This window comes from Motacilla alba, chromosome 26, assembly GCF_015832195.1.
Source record: "Motacilla alba alba isolate MOTALB_02 chromosome 26, Motacilla_alba_V1.0_pri, whole genome shotgun sequence".
NCBI lineage: Eukaryota > Metazoa > Chordata > Aves > Passeriformes > Motacillidae > Motacilla > Motacilla alba.
In genome coordinates this window covers 2,582,129-2,602,047 of record NC_052041.1, presented here as the reverse complement: position 1 = coordinate 2,602,047, position 19,919 = coordinate 2,582,129, and the positions used below count along the sequence as shown (strand labels likewise).

Below are 19,919 nucleotides of genomic sequence, written 5' to 3'. Positions count from 1 at the left end.
CACCCTGCCCTGCGTTACCTCATCTCCTGCTCCTGGCAGGAAGCTCCTGACGGTGATGGTGCGGCCGGGGGCGGGGAACGGCGCCTCCATCACGCTGCGCATGAAGGGGTGCACCAGGGCTGGGGACATCTCCCGCCTCTTCTCCACCTCATCCAGGATCTGCAGGGAAACACACACAGCCCTGGGTCACTGCTGCTGCTTGTGGCATTCGCATTCTCTGAAGAAATCCCTTCACCCAGGATTTTTCTCCTGGGAAGCTGAGAAGCCTCAGAGGAAAACAATTCTTATCCATTTGCTTCTCCTGTGTTTTGCTTGTCTGGAATGTGTTTGGAGATTGTTCACCCACAGGTGATTGTTCCATTGGGCTCTGCTGTGAGTTGTTTTCACTCTTTGGCCAATCAGAGCCAAGCTGTGTCAGACTCTGGAGAGAGCCACAAGTTTGCATTATTATCTTTTTAGCCTTCTGTAAGCATCCTTTCTGTATTCTTTAGTATAGTATAGTATAGTATTCTTTAATATAATATAGTATTATAAAGCAATAAATCAGCCTTCTGAGAACATGGAGTCAGATTCATCATTCCTGCCTTCGTTGGGGCATTCCAAGCAAATACAATAGCTGCTGAGCAGAGGGGAGAATCCATCAGAGCATTCCCATGGAGAAGGCTCCTGCACAGACCTACTGCCCTCTCCCACCTCGCTTGGACCCCTGTGAAATTCATCTCAAATGTCTGAACAGTCAAACAGGAACAGCTTCCTGTGAGCACAACTCTCCTGTCTCCTGCTACTGGAAGGAAATGTCTTGTATGTAGTAATCAAATTCTCATTATTTAGAGGAGTTTGGAGGAGCAACACCCATCCCCCTCACCAGGAAACCTCCCTGAAATGCTGTTCTAGAAACTCAATGCTCTGACAATCAGAACCGTCTTTCATCGAAGCTGGTCCCTGTTCTCTGCTGCAATAACTGCCCGTTATCTGCACCAGCTTTCCCCAGCCCTCACCTCCTTATCTCTCCTCCTCATGGGGCTACAAAAAGCCAGGGGAGATCCAACCCCCTCCCAAGCTGATTTTCCATTTCCAAGTCACAGAAGAAGAGGATGAAGGGGCACCCTCAGTGACACCAGGTATTAGAAGGCCCTTCCTGGCAGTAACTGCTGAAGGATTTGTGCATTGGCTGACAAGGCTCAGCACCAGGATTTTATTTCCCTGCTCAAAGCAAAGAGGAAGCACCACTCTCCTGGGATGAGCTGCAATCACTAAGCCTGACAGAGGCATCCAGTCACTCTGTGGAGCCTGCAGGCTGTCAGGGCTCAAGAACAGGCTGTGCCAGCTCACCTTGGAGAAGAGGTTGAAGCAGCCCAGGCGGCTCACGATGCAGTACACCTCAGGCAGGCGCTTCCCTTTCCCTTCTGGCTGAAAGGCAACAGCAACAGCTCTGCTGAGAACAGGGGGGCAAGGAACAACCCAGCACCCACCCACACTGCAGCTGATCTGCAGAACTCCTTCTGCTGCAGCCCCCCCTAAACTTATGACTATGAAGGTTGTCAAGGAACACCCAGTTCCAGGAGCTGGTTCACGCCCAGAGCCCATTTTGCTGTTTCTGGGCACCATTGTGACCCTTCCCTCTGCATCCCAAGGGCTGGCACCACCACAGCAGCACAGGATGGGTAACCCACATGGGAAAGCAGCCCTGAGTCAGGTCCTGACAGTGCCCAGACAGTGCTCCCTGTACCCCCAGCCCTCCCAGAGATGCTCACCAGGAGCTTCCTGCAGTACCCGAACCAGCGGCTGCCGTCCTCCCCCGTCAGCACAAAGGAAAAGGTTTCACTGGGGAAGAGGGCAGAGTCAGGGTTAAATTCGGCACACAGCTCAGGGGACAGACTGACAAAGCACACAGACTCCTTCTGGTCATGCTGACAAGGGCCAAGGAATGATTACAAGGACTTTGGGATCTGTTCAGGGTAAAAACTTGCACCCCATGAGCTTTTCCATCTCTCCCCCTTCCCAGGTGCTCCTCACTGAGCTTTTCCATCTCTCCTCCTTCCCAGCTGCTCCTCACTGAGCTTTTCCATCTCTCCTCCTTCCCAGCTCCTCTCACTGAGCTTTCCCATCTCTCCCCCTTCCCAGCTGCTCCTCACTGAGCTTTCCCATCTCTCCTCCTTCCCAGCTGCTCTCACTGAGATTTTCTAGCTCTCCTCCTTCCCAGCTGCTTCCCCATTCAGCCAAGGAGCAGCAGAAGCACTTCCAGCCCCAGCAGCTGGCCTTGGACAAATTCTTTCCCCTTACAGGAAAGGCAGCAGCAGCTCCCTAGCCCAGCTCCATAGCTCATCCTCCCTCCTACCAAAGGGATTTCCTGGATCCTTTCCCCTTTTCCCCTGCTCTGGAACAGCCCAAAGCTTTCAGCATTGCCTGTCTCAGTCGCAGGTATTCAAAACCAAGTCTTTACCTTTTAAGGTCTGATGAAGGGAACCAGTCTTTGGGATCTGGAAAGCAGAATTTGGGGATGACCTTTAGCCTCTCTTCAGTATCCTTTGATGGTCTGAAGGGATGTTCAGGCTGGAGGGGTAACAGATGCATTTGAAGCCACTGAAGTTGGTGCACAGCTGCAGCATTTAAAATACAGAAAGCATCTTCCTGACACTTCCAAAGGCTGATCCATCCCATAGCTAATGCACAGGTACAGGAGAACGTGTTCTGACCTTTAGCAGATTCCCAGTTCCCTCTTGCATTTTTCCTGCTGATTGGACCTTTGTAAAACGGCCCAGCTTGGTAAGGATGGAGTAAGGATCTACAAGCATGGCTAAGTTAACTGGAAAATGAATGTAGAAATGAGCCCCCAAATGATGGCTGGGTCAGCCTGCCCTGGTTCTACCCCTGGGAGATTTGAAAACAGCTTTTGACGTGCAGATCACTCAAAACTGAAGTGCAAAAACTGTCCCTGAATCATATGTTCCAGCCACCTCACATGTGGGTTCAAATCAAATCCCTCAAGGACTCCAGGACCCTTCCCATGATCAAAACTGCCCAGAAAGGGCAAAAGAAAGGTGTTCAGATAAGAGGCTCCATAAGAAATGTAAGGAAATTTTACACATTTAAGTAGGAAATGCCCCTGAGAAGTGGAAAGTTTATTGCATGAAGTTGATTGTAGGCACTGAGCACATCCAGGCTATTCCAGTGTCCCAACTGTGACAGCACAAAGTGTTAGGAAAACAGAACAGCATTTTCACAGAGTAACAGTTGTACAAAAGCTTAGATGTCCTTGGGCACACAGCCCAAAGCAGAGGGTGACAGCAGATTACTTGGAAGCAAAGCTAATATTAGAAGGGAGACACCCAATCTGACCCAGTGTCCCATCGAAGTCACTCACCAAAACACTTTCCCTTGAGCAGAAGATAAATAAATCTGAGAAAATGATTCTTTGTGTCAGTGCCTTTATAAAAGCCAGTAAAGAGCAGGAGGGGAACCCTGCAGTGCCCTTCCCAAAGGCAATGGACAGACTGAGAGGCTGCACCTAGGAAAACCCAAATCTGCTGCATTCCTTCCTCCCAACACCCCAAAGTCTGCACTTCTAGCAGCTATTGTTTGGGTGTGTTCAGTCTGACCCACTAAATTAACACTGTGCACTCCTTCTGGCTGTAGTTCCTTATTCACCTTTTGAACCCAAGGCATTTACACACTTAAGACACAGGAGTTATTTGCACACAAATCCTTTAGGCAGCAGGAACTGGGACACTGTGGGACCTGCTGGGGTCCCACACAACCTCCCTGAGTGGATCTGACATCTCCTCTACGTGGATAACATGCAGATTCCTCAATCATCCCTGGCTTTCTGATGGCACAGCCAGAATTGCTGGCTCTGCTCTGTTTCCAGTGGAAGGCAGCAGGTATGAGCCCAGACACTGACAACTGAATATTCATCTCAATCTGGTACCACAGAAACACCAAGGCTCCATCTCAGCTTCCCAGCTTAGTTCACTGAGCTATAATTCAGTCACACACTGGTCTTGTCACCCATTTGGGCTGAGCAGCTTATTTCAAAGGGCTTGCTTCAGCTTCAACTTCCACGGCTCTCCTGGTTCTGGGGGCTTCTACAAACAGCTTTGCCATTTTATTATCATTCTTTTTCAAAATAGTACAAATCAGCATAAAAGCCCTGGATTCCAGTTTCTGTGCACCATCAGGGCTTCACTCCTTGTTTGTAAAGGACAGACTGCCAGGATGAGGTTCCTGCCAGCTTTGGGACAGAGCTCTGCACTCCTTCCTCTCCTTCAGCTGCTATCAAATACCCCTTGGCTTCATGAAATTTGAATTAAGTAGGAAAAAAGTAGTTCAAAAAAGACAATAAACTCATTATCAAGACACATCTTCAACAACCTCCTGACACCACACATGAGGTGTGTAACAGAGCAAGGTGCCTCCCATTCCAAGCCCAGATCCTGACCAGTGCAGTTCAGGAGGGGAAACAGAGCTGAGCAGCTCCCTGGGCTGGTTCCCACACAGCTCCTACCTTGCTGGGGAACTGCTGGATGATGTGTGGTGTGTAGGTGACCTCAGATGCCTTCTTGTGCAGGGACACCACCACGAAGAGCTCGAAGAGCCGCTGCTCCTGGAGCTCGATGAGATCCCTCTCCAAGGTCTGGTAGTGCGGGTTCCTCTTGGAGGCCGAGCGCCTCAGGCACCTGTGGCGACCTGGGGAGAGCAAAAAACCCCAAAGCAGCTTGTGGCTGGCACTGCCACACACCTACAGGGCACAGAGGAGGATTCAGCATTGCCATCAGAGGGGGAAAAGGGATGGGTGGATGTGCCCAACATCCAAATGCTCCTCATGGGAAATGAAACCTGTGTCAGCTCCTCACGCACAGGGCTGATCTTCCCCCAGGGAACAAGTGACAGGAGGAGAGGAAATAACCTCAGATTCCACTGGAGGAGGTTTAGATTGGATATTAGGAACAATTTCTTCACTGGAATGGTTGTTATCATTGGAGCAAGCTGCCCAGGGCAGTGGTGGAGTCACCATCCCTGGAGGGTGTTTAAAAAATGTGTGGATGTGGCACTTGAGGATGTGGTTTAATGGTGAGCATGGTGGTGGTGCTGGGCTGATGACTGGACTTGATGACCTTAGAGGTCTTTCCCAACCTTAACAATTCCAGGATTCTGTGACTCAGACAGGGAGCACTGGCCTGCACATCCTGCAAATCTGCAGCTCTGCAAATCCCCCCTGACAATACTGATGTTTCTCCTGCTGCCCTGATGTTCTTACACATCTCAGAGTGGCACAAGGGGGTACCAGGGAGTGAAGGCCAGCTGCACCAGGTCAGGAGCTGCCAGGACTCAGGGAGCCACTCCAAACACCACGGGCACTCAGGAGAGGCAGAGGCACCCCCAGGCTGGGCTGTCCTGACAGGCAGCACAGGCTCACAAGCACAGGCACAGCCCTCTGACGTCAGGAATTACTGTGGCCCAGGCACTGTGACACATTCTAGACACACTCAAACAACTCTTCCATCAGGCCGTGACTCAGTCTTTCTGAAGAAATCTCAGTATTTCTACTGAGATTCTCCACTCTGCACTACTCTCCTTAACATAAAGAAATGGAATTTCACTTCTCATTCCAAGTTAAAGCCTTTTGAATGTTTCACTCCAAGTAAACGAAACACCTAAAATAAAATCATAGACTAGAATCATAGAATTCATAGAATCCTTGAATGGTTTGGGCTGAAGGGACCTCAAAGCTCATCCACTGCCACCCCCTGCCATGGCAGGGACACTTTCCACTGTCCCAGGGTGCTCCAAGCCCTGTCCAACCTGGCCTTGGGCACTGCCAGGGATCCAGGGGCAGCCACAGCTGCTCTGGGCACCCTGTGCCAGATCCTTCTGTTTAATCTGTCTTCACATGGAAGAAGTTAAAACCAGCTAAAACCAAGTAGGTGTTTCAGGTCTGGAGTTTGGGTCTATGATCCAGCTCAGGACATTGGAACCACACAAATACCCAGGTGAATTGTCCCCAGAGGAAAGGACATTTCACAGCATTACATAAAACAGAACCAAGGGAAGGAATCAGGAGGGAAATAACCTCAAGCAGCAACAGCAAAGGTGATCAAGAACAACCTCCTACCAGCCCAAAAATGACTCTGCTTCTGCTGACTGGCAGATTAATGGCATTAAACCTCAAGGGCTCAGGGGAAAGGGCAGAAACAGAGGTTGGTTTGTCACAGCAGCAGCTCCCAGACTTGGCCATGTGGCCTCTGAGAGGCTCCCCGGCCCTGTCTCAGCAGATCCCCACATGTCAGCTCATCCCACCAGGGCCTCAGCCAAGGGTGCAGTGCTGTGGGACAGGACCAGCCCTGTGATTCACTCACTTTTGGGCTGATTTTCCGTATCGCTTTCATTCCCGCTGGTTTCACCTGAAACACACATAGTTTTCACTTATTAGCCACGCAGAAGGAAGATGGGCAACACCCAAAGTTGGGAAAGAGAGACAACCTGAGACTCATCAGATCAACATCCCTCAGGGCTGCCCACCAATCCTGCCCAAAGCATCAGCCAAGGGCAGCTGGGAAATATCTTACAACAGCAAATTGCAAAAAGCAGAGCTGATATCAAGCCAGAGGTGCCAGTGAGTGGCCTGCAGGTCAGCTGAACACGGGCAGAGAACACAAACCAGCTGCTTGGTTGAGGCTGCTATAAAACCTAACAGAGCTGCTGAACAGAGTAACTATAAATAAAGACCCTACACAATCAGAAGAAGGCACACAGATAATGAGGGCAGGAGTCACTGGTAGCTCTCATGCCAAGGGGTTTTCTGAGGAGCTTTTGCTTTAATCTGCTTTTTTGAAAAAAGCATTTTCAACCAGCAGCCCAGGTCTCCAGATTCAGAATCCCCTCCTTGTGACAGTGTTAAATTTGGGTTAGGCAGGTGTTCCTGGAGCTGAAAGCTCAATTCCAGCCACAAGTGTGGGGTTTGCACTGCTGAGTCAGCATGAGGTGGTGGTGCCAGGCCAGGGGCAGGGGAATTGTGCCCCTCGAGGTGTTCAGAGCACTGACAGTGGTGCTGGAGACCCCAGTACCTTTCACTGGAGCTGCTTCTCTTCCAGCAGGACTGAGCAGCTTCACCTTCTTCTTTCCACGCTTGGAATCAAAGATCTCCTGTATTTTCAGTACCAGCTGAAATCCAAAGCAGAAGCAGAGGTTAATGTGGGGCTCCAGAGAAAGCTCCAGGTGCCAACAGGAGGGCAGCCCAACAGCCACCCCCCAGAACTTGGGGGAAAAGCTGCCCAAATCCTGCAGGAGCCCTGGCTCAGAGGTTTCCTCTAGCCCAGCTCACTGCATAAAGAATGAGCACAGATTTCTGCTGCAAGAGAGAGATCCCTGTCAGCACAGCTCAAAGCTGACAGCAGACTGTACAAGCACTCTGGAAACTGTCACACTTGCCTTCCCAAATAGAAGTGACAAACTGTCTGGCATCAGATTTTCTATGCAAAGGCACTTGCAAGAACATCTCAAACCCTGCAGCACAGAGGACTCAGAACATGCTCCCCAGCACCCCAACTCCTTCCAAGGCCAGAAAAAGCAGAGCTCTCTCACTGTAGCTTGGGGGCTGGTTTTTGGGTTTGCTGCTGTAGTTGATGTCAGCTCAAGTCTCCTAAAGCACCAGGGAGGCTGCTCCAAGCACAGGCCCTGCCCCAGGTGTTTGCTGGAATGAGAGGATGATGTACTCAGAGTACCCTGCTCCAGTGGAAGGTGTCCATGGCCATGGCAGGGGTGCAATCAGGAGGAATTTCAGGGCCTTTCCACCCAAACCATTCTGTGATTTTGCACAAATAAAGACAGACAGTGGGAGAGAACAATGGCTCTGTGCTGCAGGACCACACACCTGGTCCACTGGAAGAAAAAAGTTGGGTAAAAGCACAGCCCAGTGCAGATTAAGCACAGACATGAAAGAAGGGTCAGCACTTTGACACTCTGCATTGGTGCTGGTAATCCTCCTTCCACTGGTCGTAACAGCCTGAAAGCCAAAGTCCTGACACTTTCTGTGTCCCTGTCACAGCCTGCTCTGTGCTTTCCCCTCACCTGCCAGTGCCCCAGGGGCTCCTGACTCCCCACATCAAAGGCGGCTTCATGGCAAGAGGGATTTACCCTGAATGCAGGGAGCAGGTCAAGTTCATTCCTGCCTCAAGAATTCATTCAACTGAACACAGGAGGGTGGGGCCCAGCCATTTGTCATCACAAATACAGCATAAAAAGAAATATATTAAAGAGAACCTGTTTGTTCAGCTCAAGTGTTTAATCCCCAGATCAGCAATCCAGGCTTAGGCTCTCCTTTTCCAACGGATTTCTCCCCATTTTCTGCCTCAGCCAGCCCTCCCAGCACGAGGAGGCTGCAGGGAACAAACAGCCCACAGCAGAGAGCGGCGCTCCTCCTGCCAAACCTGCCTTCTTTCCCTTTTTACCCAGCCTTACCTAAGAGATCTTCATTTCTGTGCTGATTTTTGTGCAGCTGAGTCACCACCCTGGGTGTGTTTAAGGCAGCCATGTGTTTCTTAGGCAAAAGGTTTTGTCTTTTTAGACCCCAGTCCTTTTCTCAACCTCTCGAGCAATCTTGGCTCAATTCCTCATGAGCAAAGAGAGTAAAGTGCTCTTCCTGCATGTAAATTGTTACCAGATTTTTGGAACAGGTTTGCTTTTGGAGAACATTTTATTTTCCCCCTCCAAATGAGAGATACTCTCCATCGCAGCATTTTTATAATCTTGCAATCTCCTTCTTGATTTTCCAGACCTAGGGTTTGTTTAAAAACACAGACAGAAGTTACTCGATACTCCAAAGCACTGTAAAGGTCTGAAAAGTCCTTTGCAGCTGTCCAACTCTACCTCACAGTCTTGTGCAATCTGAGCAAATACGCGTGATTTTCAGATGAAATAAAGATCTGCTGAAGTGAAATGATTTTACCACAGCAAAAATAAGTCCTTCTCGCTACCACAACTGGAATTTGAGTCCCATGCACCAAGTGCCACCACAGTGGCAGCTGCAGCTGCCCTTCTGCAGCATGTGGTGCCTTTTGTCACAGAGGGATGTGAGCTGGCAACCAACACAAGGATCTAGAAACCTTCTCAAGGCACCAAACTGAACAGTCCTCTGTGTGAAGGTGGATTAAAAGCCTTCCTCACCCCTCTGGCCTCAGCAGCATAATTGTCTTTGCAGCCAGGCAGGAGGGAGAGGCCAGAAGGGACAGCTGGATGAAGGCTTTGTGAAATGCTCTTATCCCCGGGAGTTCCTCTGCCTCCTTAAACTGTGAAACAGCTGTTCCTGGTGCCAGTCCAGAACTCCAGGCCAACATTCCAATAACCAAGGGCCCCACAACTATCCCACAGCTCAGGGCCTGCAGTGGAACAGCAGGATCAGCCTGGGAAGTCACTGGGAGCAGGGACATGTCCATACAGCATTACAGAGCTGGCCCTGGAGCTCTCCAAGAGCACAAACCCAGCACCAACGCTCCATGGGAACACTGGGAGCAAGGCTTAGGTGACACAGCACGAGGAAGGGCTTGTGTTCACACACAGCCCTGACCTCCAGGCCAACACTGAGCACTTTGTCTGCCCACAAAAACACCGCTGTGATTCTTGACCAACAAAAACACCACTGTCTCAGCTAGAACTGGCACTCAGACCCTCAAACACCAACCCTGCCACCTGGAGAGCAGCAGTGCCAAGCAGCAATCACCCGCCTGGCCCACAGCTCTGTGGTCACTCCCAAAGCACCTGCAAAGCAGCAAGAGGTTGAAATGCCAGGCAAGAAGTGAAGTTTTACATTTGAATCTCACCCAGGGCAGGTTCTTTCTCCTGCTGGCAGCCTCCACTGCTCGGAACAGCTTCCACTCAGACAGAGTGACAGGCAGGGAGGTCTCCTTCCCCACCTTCCCTTGGAAATTTGTCTGGAAGGGCTTCAGCTCCAGCGACTTACGGCTGAGGAAGGGAGGTTTTGGGGGAGGCTGGAAAACGGAAGCAGAAGAGATAGTTGAGCATGAGATCCAGCTTTGGTCCAAGGTCACAGGCAGAAGAGTCAGATTACAGCTGGTAAATCTGCTCCACCAAGCTCTCCATCCCACCTCCCCACTCAAGATCTCACAAATCTCTCTTGTTCTTACTCTTTTGCTCCTTAGCAGCCTAATCAGCTGCCATGGCTGTTCATTATTTACATTATGTATTATGACATTAATAACAAGCAATAAAACAACAAGGCAAACCAATGACTGTGTGGAATGTGAGGCTGAGCACAAGCGAGGGCCCTTGTGGGAATGATTCTGCAAACACCTGACCCTTTAATCCCCCCACCCTACCTTGGGAGCCCTGCTGATGCTCCGGGGAGGGGGCAGCTTCCAGACAGATGGGACCTTCCACAGGGGCAAGGGCAGTGCTCTGATATCTTCATAAGGATGTTCTTTTGTAGGACCTGGAAAACCATTGGATGGGGGAATTTACAAAAGGAGATAAAGCCCCGTAATTTCTGCCAGGGATATAAGTGGGGAGAGGGTGCCAATAACAGGGTCTGAGAGACCTATTTAAAGCTGGATGAGGTTCCCACCACATCCTTCTAACCCACTGCCATCAACTTGGCAAACTGTACATGGACTCAGTAGAACAAAACACCTCTTCCCCTACAGAGCAGGCAGCTCTGCTGCAAAGCAGCTCCTTTTGGCAGTGCTCACACTGATCTCTGTGCAACACTCAAGCAAAGAATTCCAAGGGCTAATAAAGAGATCAGTTTAGCACAGACCAACTCCAGTGACCTCCCATGACATCTGAAATCAGGCTGTTCACGTGCAGATGTCACCAACACCAACAAAGAACCCCAGACGGGGAAGACCTTAAAAGCCCCAGAGCCGGAAAGGGCCTCACTGCATCCTCACCTTCACTTGTCCCTCCCCAGCCCAACTGCCACCCTTAACCACGGTGAGGACACCCCCAGAAGCCCAGGCACATACAGATAATGTCCTCGTAGATGTTGTCTTCAGACTGAGTGCAGAGCAGCCTGGATCCTGCAGTGCCATTGGTCTCCTCCCGGGGTCTGTGGGAGCCGCTGCCCGCCGGCCGCTTGCGGAAGCCCTGGATGTCCTCAAACTCAAAGGATTTCCTAGAGGAAAACCAGTGTCACTTCTTCTAAAGGCACCTGCTGGAGTTGCTGTTTGCTGTGGCCCTCCCTGGGACCACCCAGCACACGGATGTTCCACTCTGGGCTCGCATTTCCAAGGGTTGAGGTCTAACCCCAGGCAGCAGCTCAGCCCCTCCCTCCCATCCCAGTGGGATGGGGGAGGGAATCAGAGGGTAAAGAGAGAAAACACGTGCATGGGTCGAGATAAAGACAGTTTGGAAGGTAAAGCAAAAGCTGCACAAGCAAGGAAATCAAAAGAAGGGATTCATTCCCTATTTCCCTCAGTGTTCAGCCATGTCCAGGGGCTCTATCATGCGTAACAGTGACTTGGGAACACAAACTCTAAATTTCCACCCCTTCTGCTTCTTCCCCGGTTTTTACTGCGGAGCAGAACATCACAGGGTCTGGAACATCCTTGGGGTCAGCTGTCCCCGCTGTGTCCCCTCCCAGCTCTGTGTGAGCACAGCTCACACACTGCTGTGTTACCAATATTTTCATCACAACCCCAAAACACAGCAGCACACAAGATGCCAAGAAGAAAATGATCCCAGTCAAAGCCAGCACACCAACAGAGTCCTGCTCACCCTGGGGGATTTATTAAGTAAGGGAGCTGGAGGCTCATAGGCCAAGCACACCCCAAGCAGGCATGGCCAGCCCCATCCTGTCAGAGGCAAGAACCCAAACCATGTTTTGCAGACTTGCAGCAGCTCAGAACCAGGGCACTGCTTCCTACTGGCCTCTCCTACTCGTGCTCAAGGTGTTCATGCATTTGTGGGTTGGCATTTCCATCCACTTGGCCACTATTTTGAAATTAGGGCACTGAGGTCACAGAAGAGCTGGCAGGGATTTAGCCCTGATCATCATCATAAAATCTGGGTTGTTGCTGCACACTTTGCCACAGTGGAAGGTTTCAGAACCTCAAGCCACATCTCTGCCAGTACTGTGCACACCAGTCTAGCACAGGCAGCTCCCCCCCGAGCAGGATCTGCATCAAGCCACCTCAGAAGGGTATGGGAAAGAGGAAAAACCAGCCAAACCTACTGCAAGAGCAGTACCCACAGCCTCCAGCCTCGAGCAACAAGAGAAACTTTCACTCCCAGAAAAGCCAAACACCCAGCAGCCACAGTGCCCCAAGAGAAAGCTACTCTGCCATCCCCAAATTGCAGCTGAGGGCAAGCAGCAGGCAGGGAGCAGGCAGCTCTCTCCCCAGGGCCAGCATATTGTCACTCCACTCTGCTCTAAGGTGTGGGCTGACTTCTGTTTGGAACCTGGAGCCTTCTTTGCAAGATTGTCACCAGCAAAAGCAGGATACTTTCACCCAGGAACATGCTTCCCCCATGAAAAGAGGCATCATCACTAGCAGCACCTCCACAAGGACATCATGCCAAGCAAGCTGCTTAAACCCATCTAAGAAAGAGATTTAAAGAAATGTTTCAGACATTTCTGAAATGTGAGAGATGGATTATGTACCTCTGGGCTCTCCCTCTGATCCTCCAGCTGGCTATTTTCTTCTCAGGGCTGTTGGAGGATGACACCAAGTCCTTTCCACATTGCTTTTGCACGGGAGCTTCCCTGGTGGCACTGCCATCTCTACGACCACCAGCACCCTTCTCTGCCAGGTAGCGGAAAGTCCTGCGGGGTTTGGGTGGTGGATCAGGAGCTGCCTCCTCCTCTTGCCCCTCAACCTCAGAGTAAATGTTTCTCAAGCTCCTCTCTGCCCTGCAGAGAGCGTTCACTCCTTTGATTTGCAGTTCTCTTTCCGTGGAGCCAGAGCTGCCTCGCTTCCTCTGGAGGTCCAAGGCAACAGGAGAGGTTCTGCCAGGCAGGGGGGGATCTGCTCTCCTCCACAGAGCTTGTGAGGTATAGAAGTTCCCCGGGGGCAGTGTCACCCCCGGGGTCAGGAAGCCTGTTTGCCCATCTCCTTTCTCCTTGGCTGGGGAAGCTGGGCCACCACAGCCCCCGGTCTGCCAGCAGCTCCGTGCATCTTCCCTGAAATCCAGCCCCAAGCTCTTGGGATCTTTGGACCCAGCCCTTCTGCCATTCTCGGTGCGTTCTGCCTTCACTTTGGGTGGTGCATTGCAGCTGGGATCATACTTTACTCCAAAGTCCTTAGGCTGCTGCCTGTCCTTGCTGGGGCAGCCCCGTGTCCTGCCCTCCCACTGCGAGATCTTCTGCTTGATGTTGCGGCAGTGGCTGCGGGACAGGGTCTGGCTCTGCACGGCCCCACGGGAGAAGCTGCTGTCCCCGGCCCCCACGGGGTGCATGGCAGGGCCAGAGGGCTCACACACAGCCCATGCCCAGCCCTGGCCACGTCCTCCCGTGTCCTGCACACATCAAAGCTGGCACCACGCTCCCAAGTGCCCAGCGGTGTCACAGAGTCCGGGCTGGCCGCTCCGACCTGCGGGCAAAAACAAGAGCCATCAGCTGCACCCCGTGGTGATCACACATCCTCTGGACAGACAGACAGAGCTCTCCCAGCCTTGCCCTGGGAAGCTGTGAGAAAGCTCAGAGAAAGAATTAAAACTATTATTATCTCAATCTCTGCACCTGGCAGGCAATCTCTGTTTGTCAAAGATCTTGACAAGGAGTTGTCCTTCTTGACCAGCAGGTGAGAGAAGATTCCTAAAGGCTAACCAGGTCTTAGGTCCGCCATTGTTTCTGTAACAACTGTGGATTTCTAATAGTAAAGTGCTTTTCATGCCTTCTGATGATGGAGCATCACCTGTATCACTCTGTATCACCTTTGTCCCCGATACCCCTTCGGTGACAGCACCCCAGCCGTGCTCCCCACCCCAAAGTCCCAGCTGCTCCCTGGCAATTGCTGCAGAACATTCCTCCCCAAATCACATCCACCACGTGCTCAGGACAGGCTTCCAGAGCTCGCTCCTAACAGGGGCTGTTTGTGCACACATTGAAAGGGAGCTGAGGCTTCACCGGCTTCAAAAACAAACACAGCAGGCACAAAACACCCTGAGGGATCCCAGGCATGCAAACTCAAGGAAATTATTTAATGGCAGAGGAACACAGCAGCGTGGATCTCAGCCAGCCCTTCTGCAGGAGTGCAGCTCCTCCTGATGCTCAGGCAGTAGAGACAAATCCCTTGTGGCACCTGAGCTGCCCACTCAGCAGAGACACAGCAGGACACAAGGCACCAGGACAGCTCTAGGAAAAAGGAACCACATCTGCTTCTCCAGAGAGGAGCTGCTGCTTCACACAGGACGAGAAGAGCTGTGGTGGCTGGGGAAGAGTGCATCCTCCTCCCAGAAGTGCTCTCTTGCTCCACAACACAAGTGAAAACCTGCCTGGTGCTCTGTTTGTCAACACCTGACCTAAATTTGCCACCCGAGAGACTGGAGGGCAGTGGTGCCCAGACTGTGGCTTGCAGCCAGGGGAGTTTCAAAAGGCAGAAGAAACAGGTGAGCTCTCATCTTCAAGTGAAAAATCACCCATGTTTAGATCAGCAGAGAAGGAATGCTAAAGAAACACTCTGGCTTCTCCTAGCCAAGCAGAGCCTGCACAAACAGGAGCTGTGCTCTTTGAGACTTCCCACACATGTAATCCAGGGGACACAGCACACATCCTCCAGGTAATCCAGCAAGGAATGCACGTGAAACCACCAGGGAGAACTGGGGTGGCTGAACAGAGCCAGCACCTGCAGGCCCAGCATGGCCTCAGTACAGAATCTCACGTGTGGAATCCTCAGCCTTGGAGCCCTTTGGCTCTATGTATAGCTCACAAGGCATCCCCAACATTCCCAGATATGCCAGCACAGGTGAAAACTCATCCTGGACAGAAGACAGCAGCCCATAGGCTCTAACAAGCCCCGTTCCTCCCTTTCTCTGGGCAATTATCCCATTTCAGGAGTTCCAACCCTCCAGCTGTATTTAACAACCTCCGTTTGCAGTAGGAGACAAGTGCCCAGCTCAGGCCAGGGGCCACACTGCCTCTGGTAACACTCCCCTGGCACCAAGAAGTCTCCCTGCCAAAGGCAGGGATACAGCAGAATTCCACACATGCACAAAAGCAGAGGACCCCTGCAGAAAGCAGCCAGACCTGCTCCAGGTGGGACCAGGGGCCAGAGTCACACCAAACCTCTGCTCAGGCTCCAGCTGCCGCTGCCACCCTGGGCACATGTCCTCCACAGCCACTGCCACCACACCCGGCCAGCACTGAGTCACCACAGCCTGGCAGAGTGGGCAGAGCCAGGGACGGGCAGCAAACCAAGCTGGGAGACACGGGAGCCTAAACCTGCCTGGCAAGGGGTCACGTCCCACTCTCCAGGCTGGGTGTGGAGAGCCCCCACCACAGCAGACCCACACCCTGCCCACTGCTGGGACCACACCTCAAATTCCAGGGCTCAGAGCTATCCCTGGAGCTCTTGATCTGCTTGACAGAGGCATCTGCAGTGCAGTTAAAAGCAAAGCACTGCTTGGCAGATCTCCTTGATAGCACTAGTGAGAAAGCTCACTGGTCAAGGACATCCCAGGGCTCCCAGACAGTTCAGGGATGGTTTGGGCACACATGGCACCAAGCCTTGCCTCTGCTGCATTCTCCCCCTCTGCCAAAGCAGCACAGTTGCTGTGGGAAGCAGCTCCCTGTCTCCACAGCGTGGGTTCCTGCAGGCTGGAATTGCTCAGCCCATTGTCCCAGACAGCTGCTGGTAACTCTCCCACTCAGCAGTGAATGGGATAAACTTGGACAATCTGGGTAAGCCCCAAACTGGGGATATTTGCTCCATCATCAGCTTTCTGTCCCTCATCAGCATTCCAGCCTGTCCTCAGTGCTTCCATAGCCACTGGAGACCCTCTTCCCACAGCAGCGAGGGGCCCCTGCCCTCTCCTATAAATAGGCATTGTTGCCAAAACATCCTGAGCCAGAGCAGAGCCATCCTTCCTTCATGTGTGTCTGCACAGCCCTGATTAGCAGACAGGAAAGCAGCTTTCCCTCTGCTGTGCCACTCAACTGCTGCAGCTCCAGGACACTCTCAGGACCCAGCTGGCAAAGGACAAGCTCTGCTGGGGACAGCCAGGGGCAGCCAGGGCTCAAACAGCCTCCCCAGCAGCCCAGCTTCACACCAGGATCCTCCAGGGCCTGCCAAGCCTCAAAGCCAGCACTGCTGGAGGCAGGGGTGGCACAGGGAGCAGAACCCAAAGGACCCTGCGGGTGGAGCAGGGGTTTATCCACAGGACTGGGTTCATCCACAGTCCAGCACCTGCCCTCACAGCCCATGCCCACAGCTGCTTCGATTCCAACAGCACTGGCTGCTTCCTCCTAAATGCCCAGCTGGGAGCTCCTCTGGGAGCAGCCTGGCAGAGAATCACGGGACACGCCTGGAAGGGAACCACACGGATCATCCCGTCCAACTGCTGGCTCTGCACAGGACACTCCTGGAGCCCTGGCAGCCTCGGGGCTGAGCCCATTCCCTCGGGAGCCTGGGCAGTGCCCGGCACTCTCTGGGGGAAGAACCTTTCTCTGACATCCTCCACCATCCCTGAGGACAAATGACCGCACGGAGGAGGCTGAGTAGCCCTGCACAGCTTTCCAGGTGGGCCCACCCTTGCTGCGCCCAAGCTGGGCAGCTCTGCTGGCTGCCAGCCCGCCCCACATCCTTCCTGCCACGGCTCACGTTGGGAAGGCTGCAACAAAAACTGCCTGTGCTGCAGCTTCCTCAGACAGACAGACAGCCAGACAGACAGACAGATCCCTTTCTGCTTCCTCATCTCAAGCCATGGCTGAAGTCAAGGCATAATGCTCCTGCCCTCTCCCACTGCCCAGGTCCCTGCTCCCATGGTAAGGCACAACCAGGAGCTGGGAAACGCGGAGGAGAAGCTCAGCCTTGGCCAGCACATGGAACTCCAGAATCCCAGAATGGGCTGGGTTGGACTGGAAGGAACCTCAAAGCTCACCTCCTTCCACCCCTGCCATGGCAGGGACACCTACCACTGTCCCAGGTTGCTCCAAGCCCCATCCAACCTGGCCTTGGGCATGCAGGAATGGGATCCACAGACAGCTGAGCACAAGCCTAAAGTTCTCCCTGCTCAGTGCTGCTCCCTTGGATTGTCTCTTCCCAAATATCCATCCAGGGAAGAGAGGAATGCAGCTTTTCACCTGCCCAGGCTTGCTATCAAGAACCAGGCATTTGATCTCAGCTCATCACGTGAGCCCAGGCAGGGGCAGAGACTGATCTTTGGTGAAGAAAGAGCGCACTGGGGTGGTGTGATCCAAGTTAAGTAACTCTTAAATGTAGTCCAGGACAGGCTAAAACACAGTTCAAGGACACAGAGCTGGCAGAGACCACCCGGGTCAGGCAGCCAGCACTTGTATCAAGCACTGTACAAATCATTCCTGTCACAGAATAACCAGACTTGTGACTGCTTCCATCCTGACCTCCCCTTCCAAACTCCTTCAGTGGCCCCAGTGTGCTCCCCAGTATTCCCAGAGAAGCCAAATTTATCACCCTTACTGAATCAGGACTTGGAGGAGATCACTGTAGTTAAGAATACTAAATTATTTCACCGGAAGCAGCAGTTTGGGGGAAAATTACATAATTTCTAGACAAAACATCACCTATTTCTGCCAAAAGACTGCCTCCCTGATCCACGCTCCCAAAGCAGGAAAATAAGGCACGTTCCCAGCACGTGACAGGTAGCCCTGACTCTTTTTCCAGCCCTGAAATCCAGAGAGCACACTACACATTTTCCAGGCAAAGCCTCGAGACAATTCCATTTCCTGAAACCACATTCCCAAGGAGAGAAAGCTGCCAGTTCTGCAGTTCCAGAATAAATCCCTGCCTAGTGCTGAGGTCAGGAACCCCCAGCTGTGCTGCTGGAACCCCCAGCACCCCGAGCACCCTGCAGCAGAGGCACAGAGAGAGCGGAGGCACTGACACAGCACCTTACCTTGTCCTGCTGCTGGGAACACAAGCACTGCCTGGACCAGCCCGTGCAGCTCTGAGGCAATCTCAGTCCTTTTGTGAAAGCTGTGCAGTCCTAAACCACCCCAAGCCCTTGTCGTCAAGCCTCCTGTGTGAGCAGCCAAATAAAAAGCAGTTTCTGGTCTTGTGCAGCCTAGGGAAGCTGGCAGCTCGTTCCTGGAGGGAAAGGAGCCCTTCCAGAGCCCTCAGCTACTCCCATTCTGCTCCTCTCCAGAAGAACCCTGACACTCCTCTGAACGACTCTGCCATGCTGATGCCTCAACGACACGGGCAGTACCAAACAAGCAGATTTTATATCAAAATAAGTAACTCTCCAGGAATGCAGACTGCTTAGTCATTTCCATCTCGATACAAAGCTACTCTAACCACGAGGTATTAACTCCTTCCATGCTGCTGCATCTCCTGCTGAGGAGCAGTTCTGCCTCATTAGATCACTGGCCACAGCCCCTGGACACAGAAAATGTGCTGCTAAATCAAATTACGCAGCAAAAGGAGGTTAAGTCTGACCCTCATGGGTCCTAAGACTTTTCTACTGACTGTCCTTTTCTAAAGTGATGAAATTCAACTTCTTGAAAGCATGATTTTCCTCAAGATATAAAAATACCCCAAACCAGTGCACTTCCAACATGCAAGTCCTGAAGGCTGCTACACCAGGGTGCACATGGACAGAACCCACAATGTACTATTTTTAAAGTCGTGGGTTTTTAACCTGACTCACAGGATCTGAATGCCCAGGGTAGCAATACTGACAACAGCAGTTGACTCAGCCCCTACACCCTGGGCTGGCTGCCAGCCCCAGGAATGCTGCAGCTGCACACCAGAAATGAGGCACGAGCTGGGCACGGAGTTAAAAATCAATCATGACTTATCCTGGAGCACTTCCCTGGTGCCACTATCAGAGGTGAGGTTCCAAAGGAAAGTCAAAAAGCCTGTGTGGCTTTACATGGGCCACCCCAGACAGGCGGTGTGGGGCCACAACCAACCACTCATTCCTTTGGGAATGTCTCAGCAGTACCCTGGCAGCTGCCCCAGGAGGTTCAAAGGGTGCAGACTAAGGCAGCACCAGAAAACCTCTCAGACACCATTCAGATAATGTGTTCCAGAGCTGCCCACTGAGTCATATCCATATTAGATTATTACAACGGGAAGACTGTGATAAAAACTTTGCCAAGCAGCAATGGACAGCTCTAGGACTCAAGGTCACGTCCAGGTTAGATCCTCCAGCCACCAGTGCTCAAGCACACATTTCCAGGGGCTGGTTTTCCTGCAACTTCTCTTCTACTTTCCTTCCATCACTCGCTGATGCCAGTCCCAGCTGTGAGGAGGAATTGCTCCACCAGCGCCTGGGCTCTGTCACAGCCGGGCACGCTCCCAGCCAGGCCGTGTCAGTGGAACAGAGGGCTGTGTGTGTGCAGCGAGCCGGGGAAGGCAAGGGGACACTGGTCCAGCGTGCCCAGGGAGCTCAGCACCCAGCCAGCCCCACGCACCTCAGCGCAACAAAGCACAACTATCCAGCGAGCCCTCACCCAGCAGAGCCCAGCAGCGTACAGCTCGGCACAGAACCACAGCGCGGGCCGGTGGGAGAGACCCTGCGGAGGTGCGACCCGCCCTGCTCACCCAGGGGCACCTACAGCACCATGGCTTTCGGCCAGGCCCGCGGGCAGACGCTGCAGCTGCAGCCCTGGGCAGCCCGCGCTGCACCGCCCTCACGGGAGAGGCGCTCCCCGACGGCCAGCGGGGCCCTCCCGTGCGCCCGCCTGTGCCCACCAGCGGACACCCCCGCTGGGATCCTCCGGCACCCTCCCCAGCGGCATCTGCACGAGTGGCGGAGACGAACCCACC

The 19,919-nt window shown here is 52.7% G+C and overlaps 1 protein-coding gene across 1 annotated transcript in view; it reads right to left on the bottom strand.

Annotated features, from left to right (window-relative positions):
- DENND2C (DENN domain containing 2C) overlaps positions 1 to 19,919 on the bottom strand; it is a 29,354-nt gene that overhangs the window by 9,019 nt on the left and 416 nt on the right. The window contains 12 exon segments of the mRNA XM_038162438.1: positions 19 to 159; positions 1,333 to 1,410; positions 1,755 to 1,824; positions 2,444 to 2,553; positions 4,505 to 4,686; positions 6,357 to 6,401; positions 7,065 to 7,161; positions 9,816 to 9,983; positions 10,332 to 10,444; positions 10,977 to 11,125; positions 12,614 to 13,415; positions 13,418 to 13,541. Of these exon segments, the coding sequence (XP_038018366.1) occupies positions 19 to 159; positions 1,333 to 1,410; positions 1,755 to 1,824; positions 2,444 to 2,553; positions 4,505 to 4,686; positions 6,357 to 6,401; positions 7,065 to 7,161; positions 9,816 to 9,983; positions 10,332 to 10,444; positions 10,977 to 11,125; positions 12,614 to 13,415; positions 13,418 to 13,541 (2,079 nt within the window).